We start from the raw sequence: 25,031 nt of genomic DNA, 5'->3' as shown, positions 1-25,031 counted from the left end.
GAATTGTAGCGGCTGGGGGGAGAGAAAGAGAGAAGGCTCTTTATTATAGACGAGGAAGCCGAGATTTTTGCCGTAATTTCGACACCGACACGCTACTCGGCAGGGGAAGGGGGAGGGGAAAAAAGGCCCCATAGATTACAGGGCAGAAGAAAGAAGAAGAAAGAGAAGAAATAAAAGAAGACAGAAACATGAAAAGAAATGACGTTCAGTTTGTGAGTAGTTGGATTAAAAAGTGCGTCTTATAAACTCTAAATCACTGCAATCCCGCCAATCTCATCCAGATAGTCTAACAACGCCTCCAGTACTTTGCGTTCAGCTTGTACTGGAGGCGTTGGCTAAAGTACTTCTTGGTCATAGACCAAGAAGTACTTTCAAGGTCATTGGTCCTGGACTGAGGGGCTCTAGTTTCTGCACAAGACTGCACCTTGCGTGTATGTATGCGGAGCATTCCAGCAGCAAATGCTCCCCGGTTTCCGGGGACCCGCAGTTGCCGCAGTAAGGGTTTGTGGTGACACCAAGTCGAAAAAGGTATGACTTAGTAAGCACTGCGTTGAGACTAAGTCGGTGGCATAACGTCTCTAATCGGCGCGAAAGTACCTCTGGCAGCAATTCTCGTAGTTGGCCCAGGAAAATAGTCATTCAAAATTATGATCGAATTGTACAAGCAACTCCCTTCTGTGTTCCCTTGCCAAATGTAATTCTTGGTCTGTAATATTTGAACATACGGAGTGGGAGCTTTACTTCAATGATCAATTCATTGGCGAGTACGCCCGCTCTGCTGCACTTGCTGACTGAAATTCGAAACAGCGCGAAAAGACGGGACAAAGAAACGACGACACAAGGCGCTGACTAACAACTGGTTGGTTTATTGCGCGGGTTGCGAAATATACCCAGAAAAGAAGGCGAGAAGGAACACGATAAAAAAGAAGGAAGCAAGAAAAAGAGCACGAAAAAAAAGAAGTGCATCGAACATTGCACACAAAATACAAGATTGATACACGTTCATTGATTAAATGATAGAAACGCTGATATGAGACGTGGCTAGAGGCACGAGGAAAGCAAGACGTCCTCTTTTTCGTGCTCTTTTTCGTGCTTCCTTCTTTTTTATCGTGTTCCTTCTCGCCTTCTTTTCTGGGTATATTTCGCAACCCGCGCGATAAACCAACCAGTTGTTAGTCAGCGCCGTGTGTCGTCGTTTCCTTGTCCCGTCTTTTCGCGCTGTTTCGAATTTCAGTATGCACCACCAACTAGCCCAAACCACCGTTCTAACGCTGTACAGGGGGGATTAAAAGAAATACGAACAACGGAGCACACAGCCTCCGCCGCATGCCGCACCGTCTGGCTGCACTGTCAGTAAACTGCGCGCATGCGTAGTTGTTTCAGAGCGTTTGAGAGTGTGGCCTACTGTTAGCGGAACTGCTTGATAAAGAAGCGACGCCGATCATTTATTTTAAAGCGTCTTGTTGTGCTCTGTCGCCACTGAGCATCCTGTTATCTACTCATTTGGGAGCGAAGCGCGCAGCAGGCTCAGCCATTGCAGCTAGCATGATGCTCTTCAACGATCATCCTGCTCAGTGGCGACGCAGCGTGAAAAGCCGCCTCAAAATGAACGACCGGCGTCGCCTCTCGATCAATCATTTCCCACTAATGTAAGCCACACTCTCAAACGCTGTCGAAGCAGTGCGCATGCGCAGAGTTTACTGACTTTGCAGCCAGGCCGTTGTTCGCATTTCTTTTAATCCCCCCTGTACTTGGTGTTGTCTGCTTTGTAAAGCATGTTATCCAAGTCTCTGTGCGAAGCAACGGAAGAACGCTGAACTGACGTTTTGTTTCGCGAAGGAGGAGGGAGGGCGATGCATGCTGTGACGCACATCTCTCTTATCAAACGGGCGTGTTTCCAAGGGGGCAGTCAGAACCGCTACGCCTTGCTCGGGACACGCCGTCAGCCGGCACCGCCGATTATGAGACTTGCTCGCGCTTGTTCCATCTTCAACTGAAAAAAAAAAAAAACTGGCCGAACAAAAATGAGCGGAGGTCGTGCGAAGGCTCGTCATCAGGTGCAAAGATAGTTACGAGCTACTCCACTGGAAAACCTTCTAAAGATTACATGGAATCAAACGGAGAAAAGGTGGGTGAGTGACGTAAAAACGTTGCGAAAATGTGTCGAAGGGTTTTGTAATTGGTTATCCGGCAGCCGGCGGTTTATCTCCCGAACGGGGCAGCACGGCTTTGCCGCAAGTAAGTGCTACGCCATATGTTTTTTTCGCCTTTTTCAGCAGACTTGTGTAATATCTACCGCAAATGCGAGGCATTATTGTGGGCGTTATTTTAGACGGATTCTTGAAATATTGATATGAAGGAGACTTACTGGCACCCTCTGTATGGGTAATATTCCGCAAATGTACCACGCGGATTTTGGTATTTGAATATACTCGAGGAAAGACCGCGAAACTTGATTACGACGTCTTTTTTTCAGGAAGCCCCACAGAGGGAAGTTAGACTCAAGCCAGCCCTTCTGCCGCAGACGTCTGCGTCAGTAAAGGCGAGGAGCAACCAAAATTATGGAGTAATTTTTCGCTCCAGGTACCGTTCAAATGATCTCCCGAAAGCGCAGGCAAGTGCAGTTTTTGGCGTATGAATTATCGGTGTTCAGAGTTACAGAAATATATAGAAATACAAAAAAAGCCATTGATGTTTCTCTGGTGTTGTTATGGTGAAAAAATTAAACATGAAGACTTTGTGCATGGGTTTCTTGATTTCTGTTGATTGCAATGGCACAAAGCAAGAGTTCTAAGACGGGCTTCTTCTGTGTAGGTAATAACCCGGAACTGTAGCCGTGAATTTTGGTTTTCAAGGCGAAACCTAATAAGAGTCCCATTGTGCGGACAAGCGGTGCTGTTGTGTGATGCAGAAAATTACTTGAGAGCAAAAAGCACTTACAGGAATGTTGAAACGTGCGCAAAAGTGCGCATGTTGATTAATTACAATGTCGAAGGTGTTTGAGAAGAAAACTGGGCGTACAGTAATCCATCGTTAATTCGAAGTTTTAAAATACACAGAAAATTTCGAGATAAGCGGAGTTGCGAGTTAACGGAAATGCAAAAAAAAAAAAATTGTGACCACGTCACTAATGTAAGAGATAGTGCTTGTAGCAAATGCGCCACTGCGCAGGGGAGCTTTTGTAATAAAGACAAAATAATTCACATGAAAAACAAACTTTTATTATTGCGGAGAAAAATCTACGCGATGCTCGCCTGTTTCGTTCTCGAGGTGCTCAGCAAAGCGTTCTCGAGGTGCTCAATGCATCGCATAAATCGTAAGTCGCCACCACTACATTATACCTTGCTGCGAGGCAGGAGCAGAACGTTTCTTGTTTCGGCCACTCATTCAATGCAAGACACTTGACACGACACGACACGAACACTTTCCCCAACTCTACAGACTACACATTCCAGTCCACCCATGGTTGTTTTTAGGCGACGATGCTATGGTCCCTGTCAAATGCTCTTTAAGTATTTGTCAGATGTTAAGTTTTTATACCTCATTTCCTATCATGTGTAATCAGAACTGGCCGTATACACCAGCCACCACCATTGCCTTAAATTTTTTTTACTGTTGGCCTCATTGAGCGATTGTAGTCTTTAAATCTTCCCCTTTATACATAACCAGTGATTTGGCGCTTTCTGCCCCAGTTGGCCTTGCGCCATAAAAATCCAACCGTCATCATCATCATGTTTCGGCCATAGTAGGCACTTCTCGTGGCTCCACGTCATCCGCATGATCAGCTGCGTCATCCACAGCTATCTGTATTACGTAGGCGTCGGAAAGAATTCCCGTAACGTGGGCATCGGCCTCGCACAGCGCGTACCCCGCGTAAATTTGCCGTAGACGACCGCGCTCGGCGCGTAGTGGGAGCTAAGCGTTCGAACGAAGACCTTATCAGCTGCCTGCAGCGGACTTTGCCTTGTGTCCTCTCTGTCAACATTTCGAGATACCTGGAGTCCCCGTTTTGAGATAAAGTGGGGCAAATACATAGCACATATGAGAGGTAAATGCACTGAGAGAAAAAAGTTTCGACTCAGCAGATTTTTCGAGATATCCCAGTTCGGGTTAATAAGGGATTTCTGTGTTTGATTTCGTGTGGGGATGGAAACCGGGGTTCCCGAGTAGGAGCCCAGTGCGTTCCACCATGATACAACAGCACGTTTCAAGCGGCGGAACCAAATTTAGCCTAACGCTTGAGGTGCTGGCGTCAAACCGCATGACAGGTGAACGTGACGCTCGTGAGTAGAACAGGTACGCCCTGCCATGGAGAATTTTTATTCTGGGAAAGCTGTAACCTGAAGCGTCACTAGCCTCCTGTGGAAGTAATAATTCGCGCCAAAAGAGGCGAGGGCAACATAGAGATGCAAAGACGATGTGGTAGTAACGCAGTGTATGGTGAGTAATAGGGAAGCCCTAAGGCTTTCGCATTCAAAGCACGTAAGCAGATTCAAGCGCCTCGAGGAATTCTTTTTAATGTGCTTAAGAACGCTCCCCACTTCTCATTCTGACGCCTTGTTTTTCAGGGAGCCATACCGAAACAAGCTCGGCCCAGTGATGCTCCTTCTTTACCAAATCAGTCTCAACCAGTCCAAATGGACAGCAACCAGAATAGTAGGCAGACTTTCAGGCCCTTGTATCCTTCAAGCCCGCTTCAGCAAGCCCAGGCAAGTAGAGCTGACGCAGCTGCGAACTCACGTGTCACTCCATGGACGGTGCTCTCTGACGCAGGATTACTCACATAATCCTCAAAAGTGGTGCAGTGTGGCCTAAACTGCGTCGTGCTATAGACCAAGCAGTGCTGTAAATAAGCCATAGATATTCAGTAGTTTCTTGCAGCTGCGGGGTCTCAACGCTTCTTAAAGGGGCCCTAAATAGGTAGCGATTTCAAGCGCGCTATCGCTAGATAAGCGCTCTTTTCTTTCCTTGGTTACATGTTAAGTCTTGCCACCATTCAATGGAGTTACGTAGCATGTTTGCTTCTGACGTTGGCTCTACGGCGCAGCTGGCGATGACGACAACGGCTCCGCTATTGGCGGGTTCCACCAAACGCTGTAGGCATCAGTGTTTCTGGCTGAGAGGGGGGGGGGGTAGCCTCAGGTGGTTTCGGCGGCTCGGACGGTGTCTACGACTAATGAATTCCTACTTAGGTGTCTACGAGAGCGAAACTCCGGGGTAGCGTATCTTTGTAGGGACGAATGTCGATCGCCGCCATCCGTCACACGAGCGTAGCTGAGTTTGTTGATATAGCCGGTCGTTTACAAGATGTGAATAACGCTGATAAGCACATAGTCTTCTGCAGGCATAAACGCTAAGCACGTGACCGCGGCAACCATCTGCCTTCACGGTGGACACGGACGGCGCAAGAATCGGCACGCACCGCGGCAGCGAAAACTCGCCCCCGCCTGCCAGATCCGGACCACTGCTGAAAATCAGGTTACAAATTCGTGAAAGGGGATGATAGCGCGGTGAAAGATTGTGCTGGCGATTGTCGTCGGCACGGCTTCATAAAGAGGTGACCGAATAATTTCAGCGATGCTGTTTTTTTTTTTTGTAGAAACTGACGTGCCATTGCTAGCGCGGCCGACGCGAAAAGCAGTGCCATGTAGCCAGTAGTAGGCGGGGCATGCGCGCCGGCTGCTAAAATAAACGCCGAACGAATCACTTAGCGTAGCCAATGGCTGCGCGTTCCTCAGAGCGCAAGCGCCGTGAGAAGTGCCTCTGGGTTGTTTCTTGCTCGAGCTTATCAGCTCGTAGCACCCATAGCGCTTTGATGCGAGGAAAGGGTGAAAGCTCCAGGCCTCACCTACTTTGCCACCCTATTTACGGCCCCTTTAAATTGCGTGTTTAATACAAACGCATAGATTTTCGACGTTCGCCAGCTGTCATTTTCCGGTAAAAGAAACGAGACGATCATTTGCAAGACCGAAATAACCCTGACAATGAATAAGTGGCTCGGCAACATCGGCAGATTATTCCGTATACGAAATGGAGAAAATTTTGACACAAGTTTATCATAAAGTCAATATTGCCCACGCTTATTGCTCATACCCGAAAATGTCACCATTTTTTTTTAAATTACCCCCCAAACCGTCGCCACCTATACATGTAGTGATGGCTGTGGAAGTTTAGATATGTTATCGCCGGAATTTTGGACGCGCACTCTCAAAGGGTCGCTCGCGTTGCTGCGTGCGCCAGTCCGCTTTTTGACAAACTGGTTAAGACGCTAACACAACTCGGAACGTCACTTGCCCTGCGCGATAAATTTACACCGATAAAAGGCTTGCTTTTCACCCCGTGAAAGCATCAGGCTCCAAGGTGTTCCAGACAGCCCACAAGCACAAGTACTGTCAGAGTCGTTCAATGCTTAAGTTGGGTGAAGCAGTTTGCGTAGTCCCCGCGGCTTTGAGATGTCGAAGAGAGCTATACTCGTTCTTGCGAAAAGCGAGAGCTAGGTACTATGGAATATTTCTATGCACATCAGGTAACCTAAAACTCGTTCGAATGTTTAACTCATTCTCATTTTTCGCCGATGTCCTGATATTTCTTGTAGTCCTTTGTGACGCCACAGCTGCCATATTGCGGCTACACGCCGGCTTCATTTCAATTGAAGCAGTATAAGCATTCCACAGCCACTTTCTATGGGAGCAGAAGAACAAAACGAAATCAAAGGCAAAAAGAAGATATGAAATTTTCGTCAGTACAGTTCACAGAGAAGCGAGGTATAAGTATGAATGTAACACAACCAAATTCTGCAATCGTTTTTTTTTTTGTTCGGCTACTAAGCTGTGTGTCCAGCAAGTGCATTAAGTATTGACTGCCCAAGCAGCAACTAATCACAATATCCTTATCAATACCGCTAATGGGTTGGTTCGGTTCACGGCGTGATTGCACCAGGTTGGAGTAAGAAAGGTAGTAGACAGGAGCCCTCATTTTTGATACCGTCCGCAGCTTGTGCACGTTGGTTGGCTGGTATTTATATCAGCCAACCAACTACAAGACTTCGCTTACCATGTAGTCATTGCGTGTCGACATGTAAAGCTTCTTGTCCACTCGCAGCACGGTCCTTCATCAGCGGAAAAACTGAGACCGGTTCCCACGCGTGTCTAACATCAACAACCGCATGCTTAATTTTAGCAATTTAGTTGGTGTTTGGACGTATGCAAAGTGGAAGTTTAAAACAGCCCAGCTGTACTTTAGACAAGGTGTAAGGAAGTGTCACGCATATAAGCTTATCCATTCATTTTGGTGGTGTGTCCTTCGCGGTAAGCAAATCACGGAGTAGCTTTCTGATCTTTCGGTGGGGCAGCTTTCAAGGAGGGGGGTGAAAAGCGAATGTAAAAGCCGGGACTTTAGCCTTGCGTGGAGCCTAGTCTGCTACCCGTTACTGCGGGAGGTCTTTTCCGAGTTAAAAGAGGGCTGGCGAAAAGGAAGGGGGGTAGGAATGGAGGCGCGCGCGCACTCTAGTCCCTTTTTAGGCGCCACAGCAGTTCACGTTGTCTGGTGTCGGTCAGGAAACGTAGGAAAACGCTTTTGGTACCTTCCGTGAAGTAGATGGTTAGCGACCGGTGTCTTACCGTGACCGCTCGGTCGTCCAGAAGGTTGAGCTTGGTGGCTAGCATGCTTCTTTGTGATGAATACTGGGGGCAACGACAAAGCATATGCTCGATTGTTTCTTCTCCCCAACAGGCGTCGCAGTGGGCACTGCTTTCAAAGTGCTTCAGAAAGGAGAGGCAGAGAGCGCTTCGTTGCAGGGCCCCTTAAATCATGTGTAGCAGACAGTTGGAAGTCACGCCCTCCAGTACATTAGCGAAGCTTCGGTGGTAAGTTGAGGCTGCTTTCAGGAATGCGGCATATTGGAATGATGCAAAGCCGCTTACTTATGGAAGGAGGCAAAGCGGGGACTACTCAACGCCACCTACAGAGCGTTGAACCTTCTGTAGGTGGCGTTGAACTTCTACAGCCAGGTGGAAAGAGGAAAAAGAAGAGGAAGAGGACGAGAAAGAGAAAGAAGAAGAAGCAGGCCAGGCCATTGGCATTTCATCCCGTAAGAACCGCTTGGCGGTGACAGAAGCTTGCTAAAGTTTGTGTATATTCACTAGGACAATAACTTGGCGTATTAAAGTGGAAATAAACCGGAAGAGCGACATGCACTAAATGCAGTGCCCCTCAGAAGGCAGGTGACTACAGGGGTCGCGGGTTGTGCTACACGCGCAAGCCGAAGTTCGAAGACTGGTCAGCAGCAGCCGCAACCACAAGAGAGAGAGAGAGAGAGAGAGAGAGAGAGAGAGAGAGAGAGAGAGAGAGAGAGAGAGAGAGAGAGAGAGAGAGAGAGAGAGAGAGAGAGAGAGAGAGAGAGAGAGAGATACTTTATTGGGCCAAGCTCTGCTACGGAGACGTGGTGAACACTGGTTTTAGCCTGGCGGCGACAATGACAGCCAGAATCGTCAGAGAGGCTTGGACCTCAAGCCGTGTCACTGACGCCAGCCACCTGTTGCTGAGGCTATACCCCCTCAATATGGATACCAATGGGTAGTAACACTTGCGAGAACCAGGGCTGTGCAGGAACGCCCCCGTACGGCCTCGCAGCTGCCACCGTGGCAGACGGCGCATGCGCGAGCAGGCTCCGCCCCGCTGCTGCCCACGTGCGCTACTGGCTAGGCGGGTGGCTTTCCCGCACGATAATGCAACTGAAAAAGACTGACGGTCCTGAAACTCCGCTCTCTCGGAGTAGCTATATTCGGTTACAAATTTAGAACTACACTGGAGGTTGGCCCTGCGCCTCAACACAGCAACCGGCTGTTCCTCGTGTGGCGCAGAGTGCGTTATTGCGAGTATTTTTGTAAGCACATGGGGTGTTCTACTTGGACGAGATTTCATTAGGTAAATGTTGGCCACACTGTGACGAAGGATTGGACAGACGAGAGGGAAGAATCATTTCAGAACGCTTTCCGGTGTGGTCCGACAACGGTTCCCAACTGCTGGAAAAAGAAGAGCGGCGGAATAAAAAAAAAAAAGGCACGCACTCATTCGTTAATTTAATATTTACAATGAGTATTATTAATTATAAATTGATAGTTAATAAATAAGTTTATTCATTCACCGTTTTTTCACGATTGTATCTTTCTTTCGTGGGGATGTAAGGAACAGTGAATATTTCAAGCGAGTACAGAGCCAATTGTCTGTCAATGCTTGTAAAGGAGACGATAGTATACCATCGAATGAGTTTCGAAGTGTTTTAATTGCCCCCGCCGCGGTGCCGCAGTGGCTAAGGCGTCGTGCTGCTGAGCCGAAGGACGTGGTCTCGATCCCGACCATGGTGGTTGCTTTTCTGATGGAGGCGAAAAGCTTCTACTCGCGGGTGTCGAGATTTCGGTGCACGTTAAGGATCCCCAAGTGGTAGTAAAACTTAAGCCTAAGCCCTCCACTACGGCGCGCAATAAGCCCAGGCATATTGTTACGTCACCTACGGGGCAGAAACTTGGAGGCTCACTAAGAGGGTTCAACTTAAATTGAGAACGACTCAGCGGGCAATGGAGCGGAAAATGATAGGTGTAACATTAAGGTACAAGAAGAGAGCGGAGTGGGTCAGGGAACAAACGCGTGTTAAGGACATATTAGTAAGAGATTAAGAAGAAGAAATGGACGTGGGCAGGGCATGTAATGCTAAGGCAAGATAACCGTTGGTCATTAAGGGTAACAGAGTGGATCCCTAGAGAAGGCAAGCGCTGCAGGGGGCGGCAGAAAGTTAGATGGGAAGATGAGATCAAGAAGTTTGCGGGGATAAATTGGTCACAGTTGGCACAGGATCGGGGTAATTGGAGAATAATGGGAGAGGCCTTTGCCAGTGGGCGTAGATAGGCTGGTGATGATGATGATGATGATGATGATGATGATGATTGTTACGTGCGGGGAACGACGGTTTATTGCAAAGTAAATAAGGGGTAGCTCAGTATGTCCGACTGCAGCCGCGAACGCTAGCAACCTCGTCTTCCTCTACCTTGCCAGAATCTTACCTTAAATTCGTAGGTCAATTCCTTGGGTCACTGGACCTTGCGGACCGTGAGTAGACAGCGTAACAATATGTCGGTCGCGTATATTGGCCCATAATCAAGTCAAATACAACTAAATCAGCTTTAATTGCGATTAAAAATAGCGAGGGGTGACACGATTACATTACCGGAAAGTTCAGGAGAGAACGCCCTCCCCCGAAACATCGGCCACCCCCTTTTAGGGATGAAACATGCAATTAAAAAAAAAAAGACCCAAGAGAGCGGCCCCCCGCCCCCCTGAAATCGCAGTAGCTTTTACGCTTTTGATAGCCCCGGTAGCTCCCTCCGCGATTACGGCCCGCGTGCACGAATACCACCGATGTCCCGATTTTGAAAAACACTGTGGTTGATTCTTCTGTCATAGGAATCGGTAAAACACGAAAGTGAAATGTGCAGCGAAATCTGCAGCTGAGCATGATTTGCGGGTCGGCCGCTGTCTTGTGGGTGTGCTTGGCGAGCGACGTCCTGCGGGCGGGTCGCTCCGGCAAAGGTGCACTGCTGTCATTTCCGTGACGGATATGACATCAGTGAAATCTGGGTGTATCCCGGCATGAAACACTTTTGTGTTAAAATATATATAACCCGAAAACGAACAACCCTAAGTATAACGTACTCTTTAGTACTAAAGGTTGCTTTCCCGCAAGAAGACCCTGTGTGCGGGGGTGCACCCTTTACAGGCCGCTTGCTTCGTCGTACTGGCGTCACTTTCGTAACGGATGTGACGTCAGTGAAATCATTGTGTATCCGGGAATAAAACACTTTCGTGTTAAAGAAGAGACACAGCCTGTCTGGCTTGACTAGCAAGAGTAGGAGAAAGGGGTAGTAGATGGGAAGAATAGAAGAGCGGGGAGATATTGTCTTGGAATCGTTTAAGCGGCGCGCAATCTCGACAAACCTATATGCAATCTCGACAAGCCTATATGCGAGTTCAACCGGCACCTGGCCTCTGCGAGCACGGAACCGGGGAGGGGACTTGAAGCTCGGGAGAGCATGGTGGACGACTCGCTGCCGTTCGTGTTCGACTCTGACAGCGACGCATTGTTCGACGCCTTTAGTGACAATGAGTGAATAAAATAAAGGCGAACCATCTATTCATGCGGCGGCGCGGTCACTTATTTGTCCTTTCCGCACTTCACCCGAAAGTTCGTTGGTGTATTTTTTCTTGATATCTCCGCAGATTTGGTTGGCGGTGCGGCCACTTTTTTGTAGATTTTCGCACCTGACCAGAAAGTTCGCCCATACCATATTTTTTACTTGGTATCTCTGTAGTTTCTGTGGGTGTTCTTCCAGAACTTTAGAGTATATCGAAAAGTGGAAATTAATTTCTCCAAAAATGTCATCGAGCTCATCAAATCTAAAAACCAATTTTCCTTCTGATCGAACCAGAATTGGGCAAATTAGGAAGTTTCCTCTGCGTATTGTCAAATCAATGACAGGGCGGGGAGGAAACAACGCCACGCTCAATCACTGGGGGAGCAGTTACGCTACCGTGTGCAAGAAAATGTGTATTGGCGGTACCAACTCTACGTTAAGCTAGTGTTTGAACGCGTCGGCCCCAGTCCGCTGCCATGACAACAACGACACGCGGCTATATGCATGTTCGTGCAGCTATGACTATGTTATGTGTGTTACCAATAAACTCGCGCGACTGTAAGATGAAGAAGCTATGACTGCACCTAGCTTTATCCCTATCCTAACTCTATCCGGCAGAAAAATCGGAACTGCTCCTAGTGCGCCGTAAAGGCGGTAGGCGAGCTGATGCACCTTCAATGCACATCATGCTGGACGGTGCCACCATCATCCCGTCTCCGCAAATCAAAATTCTAGGCATGATTTTCCAAGCAGATTGCGCAAACACAACGATGATAAGGAATTTGGAAAGCACGAGTAGACAGATTGCTCACATGCTTCGTCGGATCACGGTCAAAGGAAGAGGCATGAAGGAGGCTGACATACTTCGACTTGTCCAGGCATTTGTCGTCTCAAGGTTCACCTATGTTACGCCCTATGCTCTACTAACGAAGACTGAGAAGAACAAGTTGGATACCCTCTTGCGAAAGGTGTACAAACAAGCGCTGGGTTTGCCATCCTACACCTCCAACGAGTGTCTCCTCAAGCTTGGGCTTCACAACACTGTGGACGAGCTGATTGAGGGCCACCTGCTCAGTCAGCGCTACCGGCTATCAAGGACGGATGCGGGCAGGGCCCTTCTACTGAGACTGGGCATGAACATCCCTGATCGCCCTCTAGAATCGACGGAAAATATCCCTGGTGAACTACGCCGTAACATCACAGTGGCCCCCTTGCCAAGAAACATGCACCCGCAGTTCCACGAGGGACGGAGAGAGGCGCGAGGTTAGAGCCCTGGAGAAAAAATATGGCTCCAACGAAAATGTTTTTTACACGGACGCCGCAGATTATGCAAGACGCGGAGTCATGGTGGCGACCGTAACGAAGATAGACAGCCACGTCACGAGCCTCACTCTCACGAAAGTAACGACGCTACAGGCCGAAGAGGGTAGCTATAGCACTGGCGATAACGCAAACACCTGCGGAAGTAGTCATCACGGACTCTCAGTCAGCGTGTAGGAGCTACCTTCAAGGCCGCATCTCACACACCGCAATGAAGATCTTAAGCCAGAACCCTCCAAAGAAAAGGGTATTGGTTGTCTGGACACCCGCTCACACTTCTCTCCGTGGCAATGTCTTTGCCCACGAGACTGCTCGAGGTCTGACCAGCCGAGCGCCGCGAGAGAGTTGGCTAGAGACGGCCATCCCCTTGACATCATTCCAGGAGGTGACGCAATACTACAGGCTAGCCCGGTTAACGCTTCCCCCTGCACACCCCTCTCTCAGCAAGAAAGAGGAGCGCTACTGGCGTCTCCTGCAAACAAACACCTTTCCCCATCCTACCAAGCTGCACTTTATCTGGCCTACGCAATACCACCCGCAGTGTCGATTCTGCAAAGCACCCTGCACTCTATACCACATGGTGTGGGAGTGCCAGCTCAACCCCTCAGTTTCCGCGATTTCTAACCCCTCGGTTGAGCAGTGGGAAGGAGAACTGGCCAGCTCGAGCGCCGAAGAACAGCTTCGGCTGATTCACCGGGCTGAGACGGCTGGACGCTCCAACGGGGTCCTGGACTGAGGAAACCGACCACTTGGCTCTTTTTCTTTAATAAAGTTTACTCTCTCTCTCTCTCTCTCGGGGAGTTGTCGCTTCCCACAAACAGATCATTGGCGAATCCGGGCACCTATCCCACACAGGCACCTTAGGAGGTTACGCTACCAAGGTTTGGCCAGTCCGACTCTTTAGAGATCCGAAATATTATCCCCCCCCCCCCCCCCCCTCGGCAACGACATCATGTTTATTTGTTTACAGCTTTGATAATCGAAAAGTTCACTTTTCTACCACGAGGAAAAAGCTACAAACCCTTATTGTTTTAAATTACCCCTTTCTACTTTTACAATGGAGCTGTTATAGGCTACGTTCTGACCAAAACTGCGTGCATCGACTGAAGTTGCTTGAACAAATTTGACAGTGAAGCCAACGTTCTAGTGAATGCTTTGTAGCTCTCACTTTAATGTACGTGTAATGTACAAGTTCAGTATGGAAGGCATTGAAGTAAAAAAAAAAATCCCCGGCTATCTCCACTAACGTGAAACATGCGGAGGAGCGAAGCATGCAGTGTATAACTGTTTGCAAAAATTGTAGGTCTCTCTCTCTTGCCACACGGCGTGCGCTGATTGGGCGCCGGAGAAGCGCCGGTGGGAGGAGCAATCGCGTGCTTTCAGAGGCGGTGGCGCCCTCTCCTGCGGTGAACCGGATTTAAGCAATTTGCATGCCCCATTTGCCGCACATCGGGGTAGTGGCAGGGGTCAACGCGAGCTCAGTGCAACGCCCGCGCCTCGCCCTGAGGGCTCGCCCTTGGTGATCACGGAAGCCCCCGGCACCAGGGAAATATGCCTTCTCTTGCTTCGACCGACCACCCGGTCCGATCAGGCCTAGCGTCGAGGGCCGGTGAATATTTTAGTGTAAGGCTAACATAACCCGTCTACAAACAGCTTCTGCTTGTGCTTGACGATTCGTGAAGGGGACAAGGAACGTTCCACAAATCTTTCAACCATGTTAGTTTTATTTTGAACAGGCTTTATCCGGTATACACTTTTAGTAAGCGTTACGTTCTAGCGCGAGGCGTTGGAAAACGAGTGTCCCGGTGTTTTAGTACGGCGACTACACGAGCCGATGACTACACGAGACGTCGACAGCCCGAGCCCCTAAGGGGCGTCGCCCCCGAAAAATTGAAATACAAAGGCCACCTCTGTCAGGCTAGTTCGAGCCTGCGGAACGCTTCATTTAAAGCGTACAATTTTTACAATAATCCACTATTTCAAGCTCAGTTTTTAGCGCGCAGTGTTCGCGGCCTGTGTCGCAGAAAATCCGAAGTCATCGCTGGCGTGGACTATGAGCAAAAAATTAGTGCCCTTCCACTCTGTGAAGAAGGATGACCTGCGAAGCTAAACGCGCTCCACGGAGTGCATGAAAGGAAACACATTTGTTCGTAATTCGCGATTGAGCATGCTTTCTAGCATTTAGCTGAATGAAACACGGGAGGACCCTAGCTTCAGGCTTGCGGACAAACATGGAGCTGTCTGTTTTAATATCGCGCAGTAGGCATCTTACTGTTTGTGTAACACACCAACCCAATACGCTCGATCACCGAGAGGACACGGGACAAGTCGCATTGGGTCGTTTGACGTCCATGCTAAAACCTGCCTCGCGCACAACGGACATGCCATCAGTAACGGCATAAAACCTATAGCTTCGCGTGCACGCTTCCCCCTCTCCCAACCCGTGCACGCCGGCAAACGGTTATGTGCGGGGGATTAAAGGTGAAGAAACCACCGAAACTGTCGCTGTCAAAGTTCTTTAAGCTGAACAAGTAATATTGCCCCACGTCGGCGTCACAAGCCAGGATGTTTCCGTTCATCTGGGAGGGATTCACAACAATTTGACGCGCTGGAAATAGAGGACGCAGCGGTGGCGGCAGCGGCTTTCTGTTGTTTTTGCACCTATTCGCACTTCTGTTGGGGCCGAGGCTTTTTAGATTTCCGCGCTTCCTGCAAGCGAAAGACATGCGTCCGTCCGTTAGCGAGTTAAAGCTTGGATGTTTGGAGCTTTATTCTGGCGGACGAACATATGGCTATCTGTTTCTCTTCCCGTGGTAGGCATGTTACTGTCTGTGTAACACACAAACACAGATCGAAACCGCTCAATTACGGACGACAGCTGAAAGGACGCATTGAGCCACGAGTCTTCCACGTCAAATCTCGAACCAGCACAACGGGCATTATCGGTAGCGGCGGGTAGCCCAGCTGTGCGTGCACGACCCACTTCTCTCTCCCTCTCTCTCTCTCTCTCTCTCTCTCTCTCTCTCTCTCTCTCTCTCTCTCTCTCTCTATATATATATATATATATATATATATATATATATATATATCTCTCTCTCTCTCTCCCCCCCCCCCCCCCCGCGCGCATACTTAGGCGTGAAATACACCGGCGAAAATGTCGCTCGGAAAGCCTTTCAATTTGAAGAATTATGGGCTCACGTCGGGGTTCCAACCGGGGCAAGTGGCTCTTGAATTCACACCTACTCGGCGAGGTGGAATTTGAGGCGGACACGGCGGCGACGTCGGCTATCGGTAATTTTTACGCCCCTTCGCGCTCCTGTGTGTTCTCCGTAATCATCTGATAAGGGAGCTACCGCCGTTGTCATCCGGTAGCGCAACTTGTGAATAAGGCATCGGTGGTGGTGGCTAGGCGAATATCAGTTGTGATACAGCGGTCGGTGGTGGCGAGGAGGAGCTCCGTAGCGGGGCCGTGTGAGTCGGCATCACCGGAATCAAAACTGGGTGGGTTATACCTATGCTGCTTCGCAGCAAAAATCGGCGCGGGGAAAAAAAAACCCCAGCGCGATCTTTCGGCGCCCACTGAAACCTCCGGGATTGTAGGGCGCTGCCCAGCAGGAGCGGAAAGTTTCCACCGCTCGCGTGCACCACTAGCACGACAAGCGAACGAACATGGGCAACCTGATTTACTAGTCCTGGATATTCGCGGACAGTCTCTTGTAAATTGTATTTGAAAATCGCGCTGAACTGCCACGTGATTGGAATGAGCCGCGCAAGGAAGAGGACGATGAAGAGGATCTGTACGTGCAGCACACAGCGCGTGCTGTGCCCTTAGATATTGTCTTCGATAAAGAACACGACGCTCGTTGAAATGGACGCCGGGTCTTGCGTCGCTTTTCTTCGGCGCCACTAAAAGCCGAGGCGCAGTTTTCCCGCACAGTCCACGGACTTAGTTCGGACCAAGGGTCTTCGAGAAAAGTGAGCGTCGAGTCGCGTCCAGGGGCAGAGAGCGGATTGTCCGGGACTAATATTAGAAGAAGCCCAATGCGAACGGGATCTGATAAGGCTTTCGCAATTTGCACTTAAAGCAGACGCCTCAATTTCCTCCATCTTCTTTTTCAAACAAAAGGTACCTAACTTTCGACTCTTCTTATCTGTATTTTTTACAGCTGCTGCCGCTGAAGCCTGCAAATGAAGACGAAGACAAGCAGGTTATTTGTTGTTATTGTGAAAGGAAACTAAAAGAGAAAAATCTGGTGCGTCACTTGAGGTTATGTTCAATGGCATCCCAGCCTTGCATTTATTGTGACGAGGAGCTCAGCACGGAACATATGAAGGTAAGGAATTTTAAATAAAATGACCAATCAGTCAAAGCACTTCCCAATGCTGACAAAATGTACCAAAAATATATTGTATTCGCTTCCGTTTCGCTAAGTTAAGCAATTTGATTTTATGTAATCTAAAAAACTTGTTTCAGTTGAAATAGATTTTTTTTTTGTGCAGCATGCGATTTATCCTTTTTTGTGTTCATTTCCTTAAAAACGTGTTTTCAAGATTTCATTACCAAAGGTGAAAAAGTCTATATAGGTGTCGTAATTCTGATGACACCCAGTCTATAGCAAAATCAATAATGATTCGTTCTTATTTGATAGATTTCACCCTTTAATTTGCAAACGCAATGACCTGTGTATGTTCCAATGTTTGTTCAAATTTTATGGGGGTGTGAAAGAACATGATTTTCCACCGAGACATCCTTAAATATGGTTGAACATGCCATAAAATCTATTCGGTATTATTTGTCGACAAAATGGCGGATATGAAAAAAAAAAATGCGCGGGAATGGTTCTCGTAGTATCTAGGTATCTACTGTGCGAAAGTGGGGAAAATGGACGAACCAAGCGTGAACCTTCTTGTGCGAAGAGTTACTTAAATATACCATGTGAAGCAATGCGCTATTTACATTTTCTATCTGGGATTTTTTTACCCAGTGAAAGTATAGATTCGCAATAATGCCCTCAATTTCTGCAACTCTATTAGCAAACGAAAGTGGGAGCAAATCACCAAGTGTTATTTTGCTAAAAAAGATTGAGAAACACAAATTTAGCGAACTGTACCATGCACAAGTGTGCTTCTACCATGCACAAATGTGCGAAAACAACGGAGAGCCGCCGCCGCCGCCGTTGCCGCCTCAAGTTCCAGCTGGTCGAGTAGCTGCGAATCCCTTTCGGATGAACAGCAACTGGCCCGCTTGGAACGCCGACGTGGGCCAGTGTCACTTGTTCACAGTTTAACGGCCTTCACCGGGACATGTTCGACAGTGTTTTTAACTTCTGAGGACCCGCTCATGACCAGTTGCCGGTTTATGCGTGCACGGGTTGGAATTGGAGGGAGGGGGGCGGGCACGCGCAGCTAAAGGCTATATGACCTTACTGATGATATGTCCGTTGTATTGGGGCGAGGAGTTTCCGCTCCTTTTCCTCTATACTAGTCTATACTATACTATACTATACTATACGACGTCTATACTAGTGGACACACACGTGGGTGTCCCTTTCACTCCAAGAACTCGAGGAGTGCTGGGCACTCTGTCTAGGAGTAAAAACTTTTGTCCCATATTTCACTCCCTTTGGAAGCATTGGGCGACTCTTCCGAGGAGTAGCGCGTGGCGGCCGAACGAGAGGCGAAACACTCCGAGTGGGATTTACTTGCTGCTTTCGAAGCGGAGTACTTGAACCCTGTGTGGGAATTGCAATGCCATCTCCAAGGCAGCGTTCCGTCACTCCCTGTAGGCGTAAATAAGCTCTATTGGCGGCGCTCCCGGATACTGCAGACGGGTACTACTACTCTCTCTTGGAAAGCTTCTCGTTACGCCTCAAGAGCGTTCTGCTATTCCCCGCGAGGCAGCGTGCTTTCGCTCCGCCTGCTACTAGACCACCCCCCCCCCCCCTTCCCCACGATGGTACTATAGGCAGTTACAAGAACAACACAGGACAAGCTATTTTGAAACATGGAAAAGAAGAAAAAACAAGCTCAGACTTTATTTTTCAAAATACCACAACAATCGGTTCATTCTGCAATTTGACACAAAATGCAATTTATTGGGAATTAAAATATCACGGCATAAAAACGGTTCCTACTCCACATGCACACAGGAGACGTAGCGCCTATTTAGGATACACCCAAGAAAAAATTCACAAATAAAAATGCAGCAAAGCAATTGAAAACACTGAAATACAAACATTAAATTATGACGATAAAAATGACTAACATCCACAAATAAAAAGGTACTGGCATTAGCACGAAATGCGTCAGTAGAAATACAGCAGTGGGAGAATAGTTAACAGTATTAACATAAAACAAAATGGCCTTAGTACATCAGTGAGTGCTTCACATGGACTGAAAAAGCCAGCTCTTATTTTAACACGCATAAAAAATATTTACGAATACATTTTGCGAAAGAAAAATCTGGGACTAAAACAATTCAGCGTGGATTACTATTAACGCATACAAGGTGCAATCAACACAAAGATACAAAGCCATTGACACGGCAACTTTGCAACAGATATATTTTGGTGGTACAATAGGAAACCGCAGGAAACATTCCCACTGTGTTTTTTAGGCGGGTGGTTCTCAAATGAGGATGCGCTAGTAAGATTTAAAAAGGCATAACTTGGTATTAAAAACAAACACGTTCGAGCTGACTGCTTCATAATGTTGGTGGCGGCCTTCAGAACAGTGCCGACCAGGGCACCGTGCTTGAGCCAAAGTAACGTCTACAGAAGCAAGAAGGTGCGCTTCGCCTTTGAAGCGTATTACACAATGAACGGCCAAAACACAGACAGCAGCAATGGGAACCCATCCACTATGTCCAAGGGTGTGAGGAGAAGTGTCTTGAATGCGACGGCCACTGCTGCTGACGCCTCGGAGATCTCTCCCTCTCTCTCAAAAAAAAAATCTTCGAGCAAGTAGCGTCTTCCCGTGGTTCCTACATAGACAGAAAGAGGGGGACAGCAAAAATAAGTTCTACAATGAAAAAAATATTAACGAGTTTGACAACGTTAAATGAAGTTTATTGGGTGATAGATTAGTTTTTGCGCCGAGAGCACGCACCGAACCCGCATTGGAATGCCATACTGCTTGGCGCAGTAACGAGTCTAGATGCGGATGTGGTGACCTTGGATGCCACCACGCTCATTGTACCAGTTGGCCAATGTCATGTCAGACAGCGCGCCCTACAGCTGTCTGCCTACGCACTGCGCCCCAAACCCATTAGTGCTTACGTGTCCGTAGCTTCAACTGTTTACCCCGCTATCGTTCTCGGTATAAAAACATTGCACAAAATTTAAGGAAACATAACTCTTTTTGTAAGGTTATAATCCCTGAATAATTTGCATTGGATTTTGTCCTCAGCCGACTGCAACGTAGGGCCAATTATACTTTCACAAGACTAGCGTGGAAAAGTTGCTAATGAGTCATATAGCTACTGCTACTGTTTTCTTCATTCTCGAGTACGCTTCGTTGCATGCACGCTGCAGATCGCAACATTTGATGAGAACCAATAGGCTCGTCATTGAACGATCAGAACGCTCGAACGCTCGAGCGACGGCGACAACCGACGCGAAAAAAGTAATGTAATGGGTACAACAAACAGTGTGGGCGACAGCGACAAACGAAAAAAAGTAATGCATTGCTGCCAATGCCCTTCGTCGTCGTTGCTGCCGCTCGCTTGTGGGCTGCTTCTGTCCGGGAATAAACCCGCGACGGCGACGGCCCGTCGCCTGCCGCTGTCGCCGCCGTCAGCGGCCTGTGTAAAAAATTTTCGCTTGTCTGTGTCGCACACAATACCTGTTTGCCGTACACACTGAGTGAGGTTTCTCGCGTCGCTCATCGCCTTAGACGCATGTAATTACCCCTTAACAGTGCGGTGAGTACGCCCCGAAAAGTTCCATTTCCGTCCATCCTGCCCTCAAGCAAAACGTAAAAAAACTTGTCTGAACAGCATTTCAGTCTGCTGCTGTACGCGCGGCGGTCACTAAAATTATTGTAATTTAGTGACTACCACGCGCTAGACGCGCTCCTATCACTCAGCCTATTGTACGCAATTCTTTGGAGCCGCGCAGGTAGCCACAGCTACTGCACGTCCGCCACTCTAACCCTAGCCGCCGAGCTAAGAGTACAGCGTAGCGCTGCGACTACTCGCGCGACCATGCTTCCTACCAGCGAAAACATTCCGCAAGGATACCAACACTTCACGAATCAAAGGGATTGAAACGGTGCAAGAATCGACGCTGTTCGCACACGGGTACAAAAGCCGCCCTTCAAAACTAAGCAACGGTCAAAATCAGTCACGAAAACGTTAGGACTAACCGCTTCCGCGGACCGAAGTACCGAGAGTAACTCTGCTTCGTTAAATACACAAGACAAGAATACGAGGTTAATTAATGGCTTACCTCTACTTCCCGCCAGCGTTTCTTCGGCCGGTAGGTAAATCCAAGGTCGTAATAGCTGCGAAATATCCCAAGCTCAAGGCGCGAAGCCTGCGACGGATGCGGATACAGTCCGGCCATAGCGCGCGCATCGCTACACAGTGCGCATAGTTCCGAAATCGGCCTCAGCGCTGTCGCCGCTGTGATGTTCGTCCGAAAGAAAAACTAGTACCACGCACGCACGCACGCACGAATGAACGAATATACGACTTGCTCGCGTGTGCATGATGTCGCGCTGACGCACAAGCGGCCAGCGGTTAGTCAACACGCGTCGTATACTGTGTCGAAGCAAGTATGACGATAAGGGCAGGTACAACTTCCCATGTTGCACGAAGTGTCTGCTTTCGTTCGTAGCACATTGACATCACGGTCTGGAGCGGCCTGTAAGTCGCCCGTCCGGCCTTGGCGGGTTCACCACCTGTGTAGGTTTTTGCAGAACACGCGCACTTCGTGGCTCGCTGAAGGTGCCTTTCTCACGCTTGCTCGGGCGGTTCGCGTTACCTGATCCCCCGGATGTATGACGCGATACGTATCGTGATCCACGCCTGCGCCGCCGCGGGGGGGGGGGGGGGGGGGGGGGCGCTTGCCGCCTGCCGCCACTGAACGCTGCGAGCAATCGTTACACGAATTCATATTCTTGCACGTTTAGAATGCGCGGCAGAAGTAATCGGGCGCTTTTTACACAACCGCTTTATATAATATATTCGTATGCAAATAAAACATCGCTGATGAGTTGGTGGGCGCAGATGGCAGGAGTGCATCTCCATGCTTACTCCCACACTGGACAAGAATGAAATTGCAATTCTACTCTTCGTACTGGAGATGGGAGACGATGCGCAGGTTTACTCTTCACTGGTGCGGGAGCAGAACTGGGGCTGCACTCCGCCGCGCACGAGAAGAGTAGGCGGTCAGTTTTGCTCTCCTCCTCATGGGGAGCGAGCATTGCATCCAACTCCCCGCAGCTTTCGAGGGGAGTCCACCAACGCTTGCAAGCGTACAATGACGGTTGGACTCTTCAACTGCTCCCCCGATTTCTTAGAGTGTTCGCTACACAGTCGTAGGTATCTTATTGTCTGTGCAACACTCCAACCCGGGACCAAACCGATTGATTGCGGAGGTCAGCTGACAGGGCGCAGTGAGCCAGACTGCCACGTTCAAATCTTCCACCACCAAAACGAGCATGTCTTCGGTAGCGGCATTAAGCCCTGCTGTGCGTGCATGCCCCCTCTCTCCCCCCAGACTCGTGCACGTTTAAACCTGCAACGGGAGATGGGCGCATAATTAGGCGTCAAATACACCGGCGAAGGGAGAGAGAAAGACCTTATATGCGGCCAGACTAAGATCTATTATTATTCTTCCGCCAGAATAGCTATGACCAGCTGGTCATGGAGGGCCGCTGACGCGACAATGTCGCTCGGAATGGCTTTCAAACTAAAGAAGAATCATGTGCTTACGCTGGCGTTCTAATGGCGCAGGTTGCTTTCAACTGGAAGGGACGCGCAGACAGTGGGCGAGGTGGAACTAGAGGCGGCAACGGCCGCGGCTACATTCTCGGCGGTGGTGGTGGTTGGGGAGGGGGCCTTTGGGGCGTTTTTACACCCATTCGCGTTGCTGTTGATTCTCCGCAATCACCTGATAACGGCGCTACTGCCGGTGTCCGCCGACCGCGCAACTTGTGAAGGAGGCATCAGTGGTGGCGAGGGGAATAATCGTTGTGATAACCTTTGTGAAAGGGGGGTCAGCCGTGGCGAGGAGGAGCGCCGGAGCGGCGCGAAGTAAATCGGCTTCACCGGAATGAAAACTGGAGGGGGTGAGACATGTCCTGCTTCGCAGTAAAACCCTCCACGTGGTCGTTATCGAGCCTGGGTCCCTCGTGGTATGAAACCGGCGTCTATCTGATTGAGGTATCATCGCATTCAGGGTGCACAGCACTTCTTTTGGGTTCGTAGCGCGGGTGTTGGCTTTGGAATTGGCCGCGGTTCCGGCACGTGCTGACGCGGTCCACTTTGGGAGAGATGTGAAAGCCTGCGGATGAAACAATCCGGACCCGCCAGTCATCGAGCACCTACAGCGGCAAAATCGGAAAATAAATGTGGAATTATGACATATGGAGTAGAAATTTGCCGCTTTACTAAACATCCAGAAAGAAAACTTAGGTAGGCTCAACGGGCCATGGAACTCATTATGATCGGAGTGCCATTACGAGACAGGAAACAAGCTTCCTGTATCAGGGAACAAACCAAAGTAGAATATATTATAGTTCAAAAAAAGAAAAAGAAATTGACTTGCGCTGGCCACGTAGTTAGGCGAAACGACAATCGGTGGACTACCAGGGTGACAGAGTGGACACCCAGAGGCGGGTCTAGAAAAGGAGGAAGGCCACTTACGCGATGGAGGGACGAAATAAAGGAATTCGGAGGCAAAGAATGGACTCGAGCGGCACGGGATTGGACCGGTTGGAGGTCGATGGGAGAGGCATTCGTCCTGAAGTGTACCTAGTGGCTGTTGTTGATGATGATGACGATGTAACAGCTGGGTGGTGGTGGTGGTGGTAAAAACTTTATTTACCCAGAGCTGTGAAGAAAGAGGCACCGGCTGGGAGCACCGGCACACTACAGTCCCCTAGTCGACGGCTAGGAGCCCGTGGGCCCTAGCGGCGAGGTCGGCCAGCTGAATCACACACTCTTGAACTTGTTGGTCGGGGCTGAGCAGAGTAGCCTCCCATTGCTCTGCCGTGGTAAGGGGCAGGGACAGAGTAGGATGGAGGGTGGGTCGCGAGGGGCACGCGCCTACCATGTGGTGGAGGGAAGCAAAAGGCGCGCCGCACCACGTGCATGTGTGGCAGTATCGCCTGGGGAAGTGGAGGTGGCACAATGCGGGATGCGGGAAGGTGTTAGTCTGCAGTCGACGGCACTGAACAGACTGCCTGCGTTTTAAAGTGGAAGCGGGGCCGGGGAAGTGCATCCGACTAAGGCGGTAGTGCTGCGTTATTTCCCGATACGTAACCAGGCGATCCCTCCCTCCCGCCCCAGGTGGAGAGGCAGCATCCGAGGCATCCCGGCAGCAGAAATCTCAGGCTACCTCGTTAGCCAGCTCGTTACCCGGAAGGGACGAATGGGCCGGAGTCCATATCAGGCGTGGACAATGTGCAGGCGGAGTCTGCAGTGCAGTCTGCAGGATACGTGCGGTGATGGGGGATACACAACCCGTCGCAAAGTTCCGCAGAGCCGTCTGCGAGTCGGAGATTATTGCGGTGGCCGTGGCAGCTGTAAGGGCCAGGGCAATGGCGACTTCTTCACCAACTTCAGGGTGAGGCGTGGAGACCGAACACGAAGCTACAGAGTCTCCTCGGGAGTCGACCACTACGGCGACGCAGGCTGCACGGTCGGGATATTCCGCTGCGTCGACGTGTAGGGTAGTGGGATGCGAAGCGTGGGCTTTGTGTAAGGCCTTGGCCCGGGCAAGGCGGCGTTCTTGATGGAAGGCAGGGTTCATATTCCGTGGGATGGGGGCCACACTGTAGCGGGATCGTAGAGAGTCACTCAAACTGACCTTATCTCCGTGCTGCGTAGCAAAGGAGATGCCCAGTTTCGTTAGGATGGAGCGACTCGTCGGTGTAGAGGCCAGACCGTGGAGTTGACCAACACGCTGCGCTTCAACCAGCTCCTCGAAGGTATTGTATGTCCCGGTGTTGAGAAGCTTTTCAGTAGAGGTATGACGAGGGAGACCCATGGCAAGCTTGACCACCTTGCGGATGGTGCATTGGAGGCGTCCAATTTCGGTCTGGGTAAACTTCAGAAAGGGGGTGGCGTATGTGATGCGGCTGGTAATGAATGCGTGCACCAAGCGAAGGAGGTTGGCTTCTTTGAGACCATGGTTGCGGTTGGCTATGCGGGCGATGAGTCTGCCAATCTGGTCGGTGGTGGTCTCCGACGAAGTGAGGGACCACTAGCTCGGCTGTTTCTCCAGCCTTGCACCCCAAGCTGCTCTAATTTTTTTCTTTCCCACCCATCACGCTCTTGCTTCCTTGCCCCCTGCCATG

The 25,031-nt window shown here is 49.6% G+C and overlaps 2 protein-coding genes across 4 annotated transcripts in view; one reads left to right on the top strand and one right to left on the bottom strand.

Moving 5' to 3' along the window:
* Borcs5 (BLOC-1 related complex subunit 5) overlaps positions 1-22,555 on the bottom strand; it is a 59,372-nt gene extending 36,817 nt beyond the window's left edge. Inside the window, exon 1 of the mRNA XM_077674099.1 lies at positions 22,444-22,555. The gene's annotated coding sequence lies outside the window, so the exon portion shown is untranslated. The remainder of the gene's footprint in view (positions 1-22,443) is intronic.
* The window catches only part of LOC144142519 (uncharacterized), a 43,006-nt gene continuing 19,719 nt past the window's right edge, over positions 1,745-25,031 (top strand). Inside the window, exons 1-4 of one of the 3 annotated variants that reach the window (XM_077674095.1) lie at positions 1,745-2,128; positions 2,477-2,614; positions 4,569-4,709; positions 16,673-16,840. In XM_077674095.1, coding sequence (XP_077530221.1) covers positions 2,108-2,128; positions 2,477-2,614; positions 4,569-4,709; positions 16,673-16,840 — 468 coding nt within the window. In that variant the 5' untranslated portion in view covers positions 1,745-2,107. The remainder of the gene's footprint in view (positions 2,129-2,476; positions 2,615-4,568; positions 4,710-16,672; positions 16,841-25,031) is intronic. The other 2 variants (XM_077674093.1, XM_077674094.1) reach the window with 2 other exon arrangements.

This window comes from Haemaphysalis longicornis, unplaced genomic scaffold, assembly GCF_048455015.1.
Source record: "Haemaphysalis longicornis isolate Haplotype H1 unplaced genomic scaffold, Haemaphysalis longicornis Haplotype H1 scaffold_6, whole genome shotgun sequence".
NCBI classification, from domain to species: Eukaryota; Metazoa; Arthropoda; class Arachnida; order Ixodida; family Ixodidae; genus Haemaphysalis; species Haemaphysalis longicornis.
This window is presented reverse-complemented; position numbering and strand designations above follow the sequence as displayed.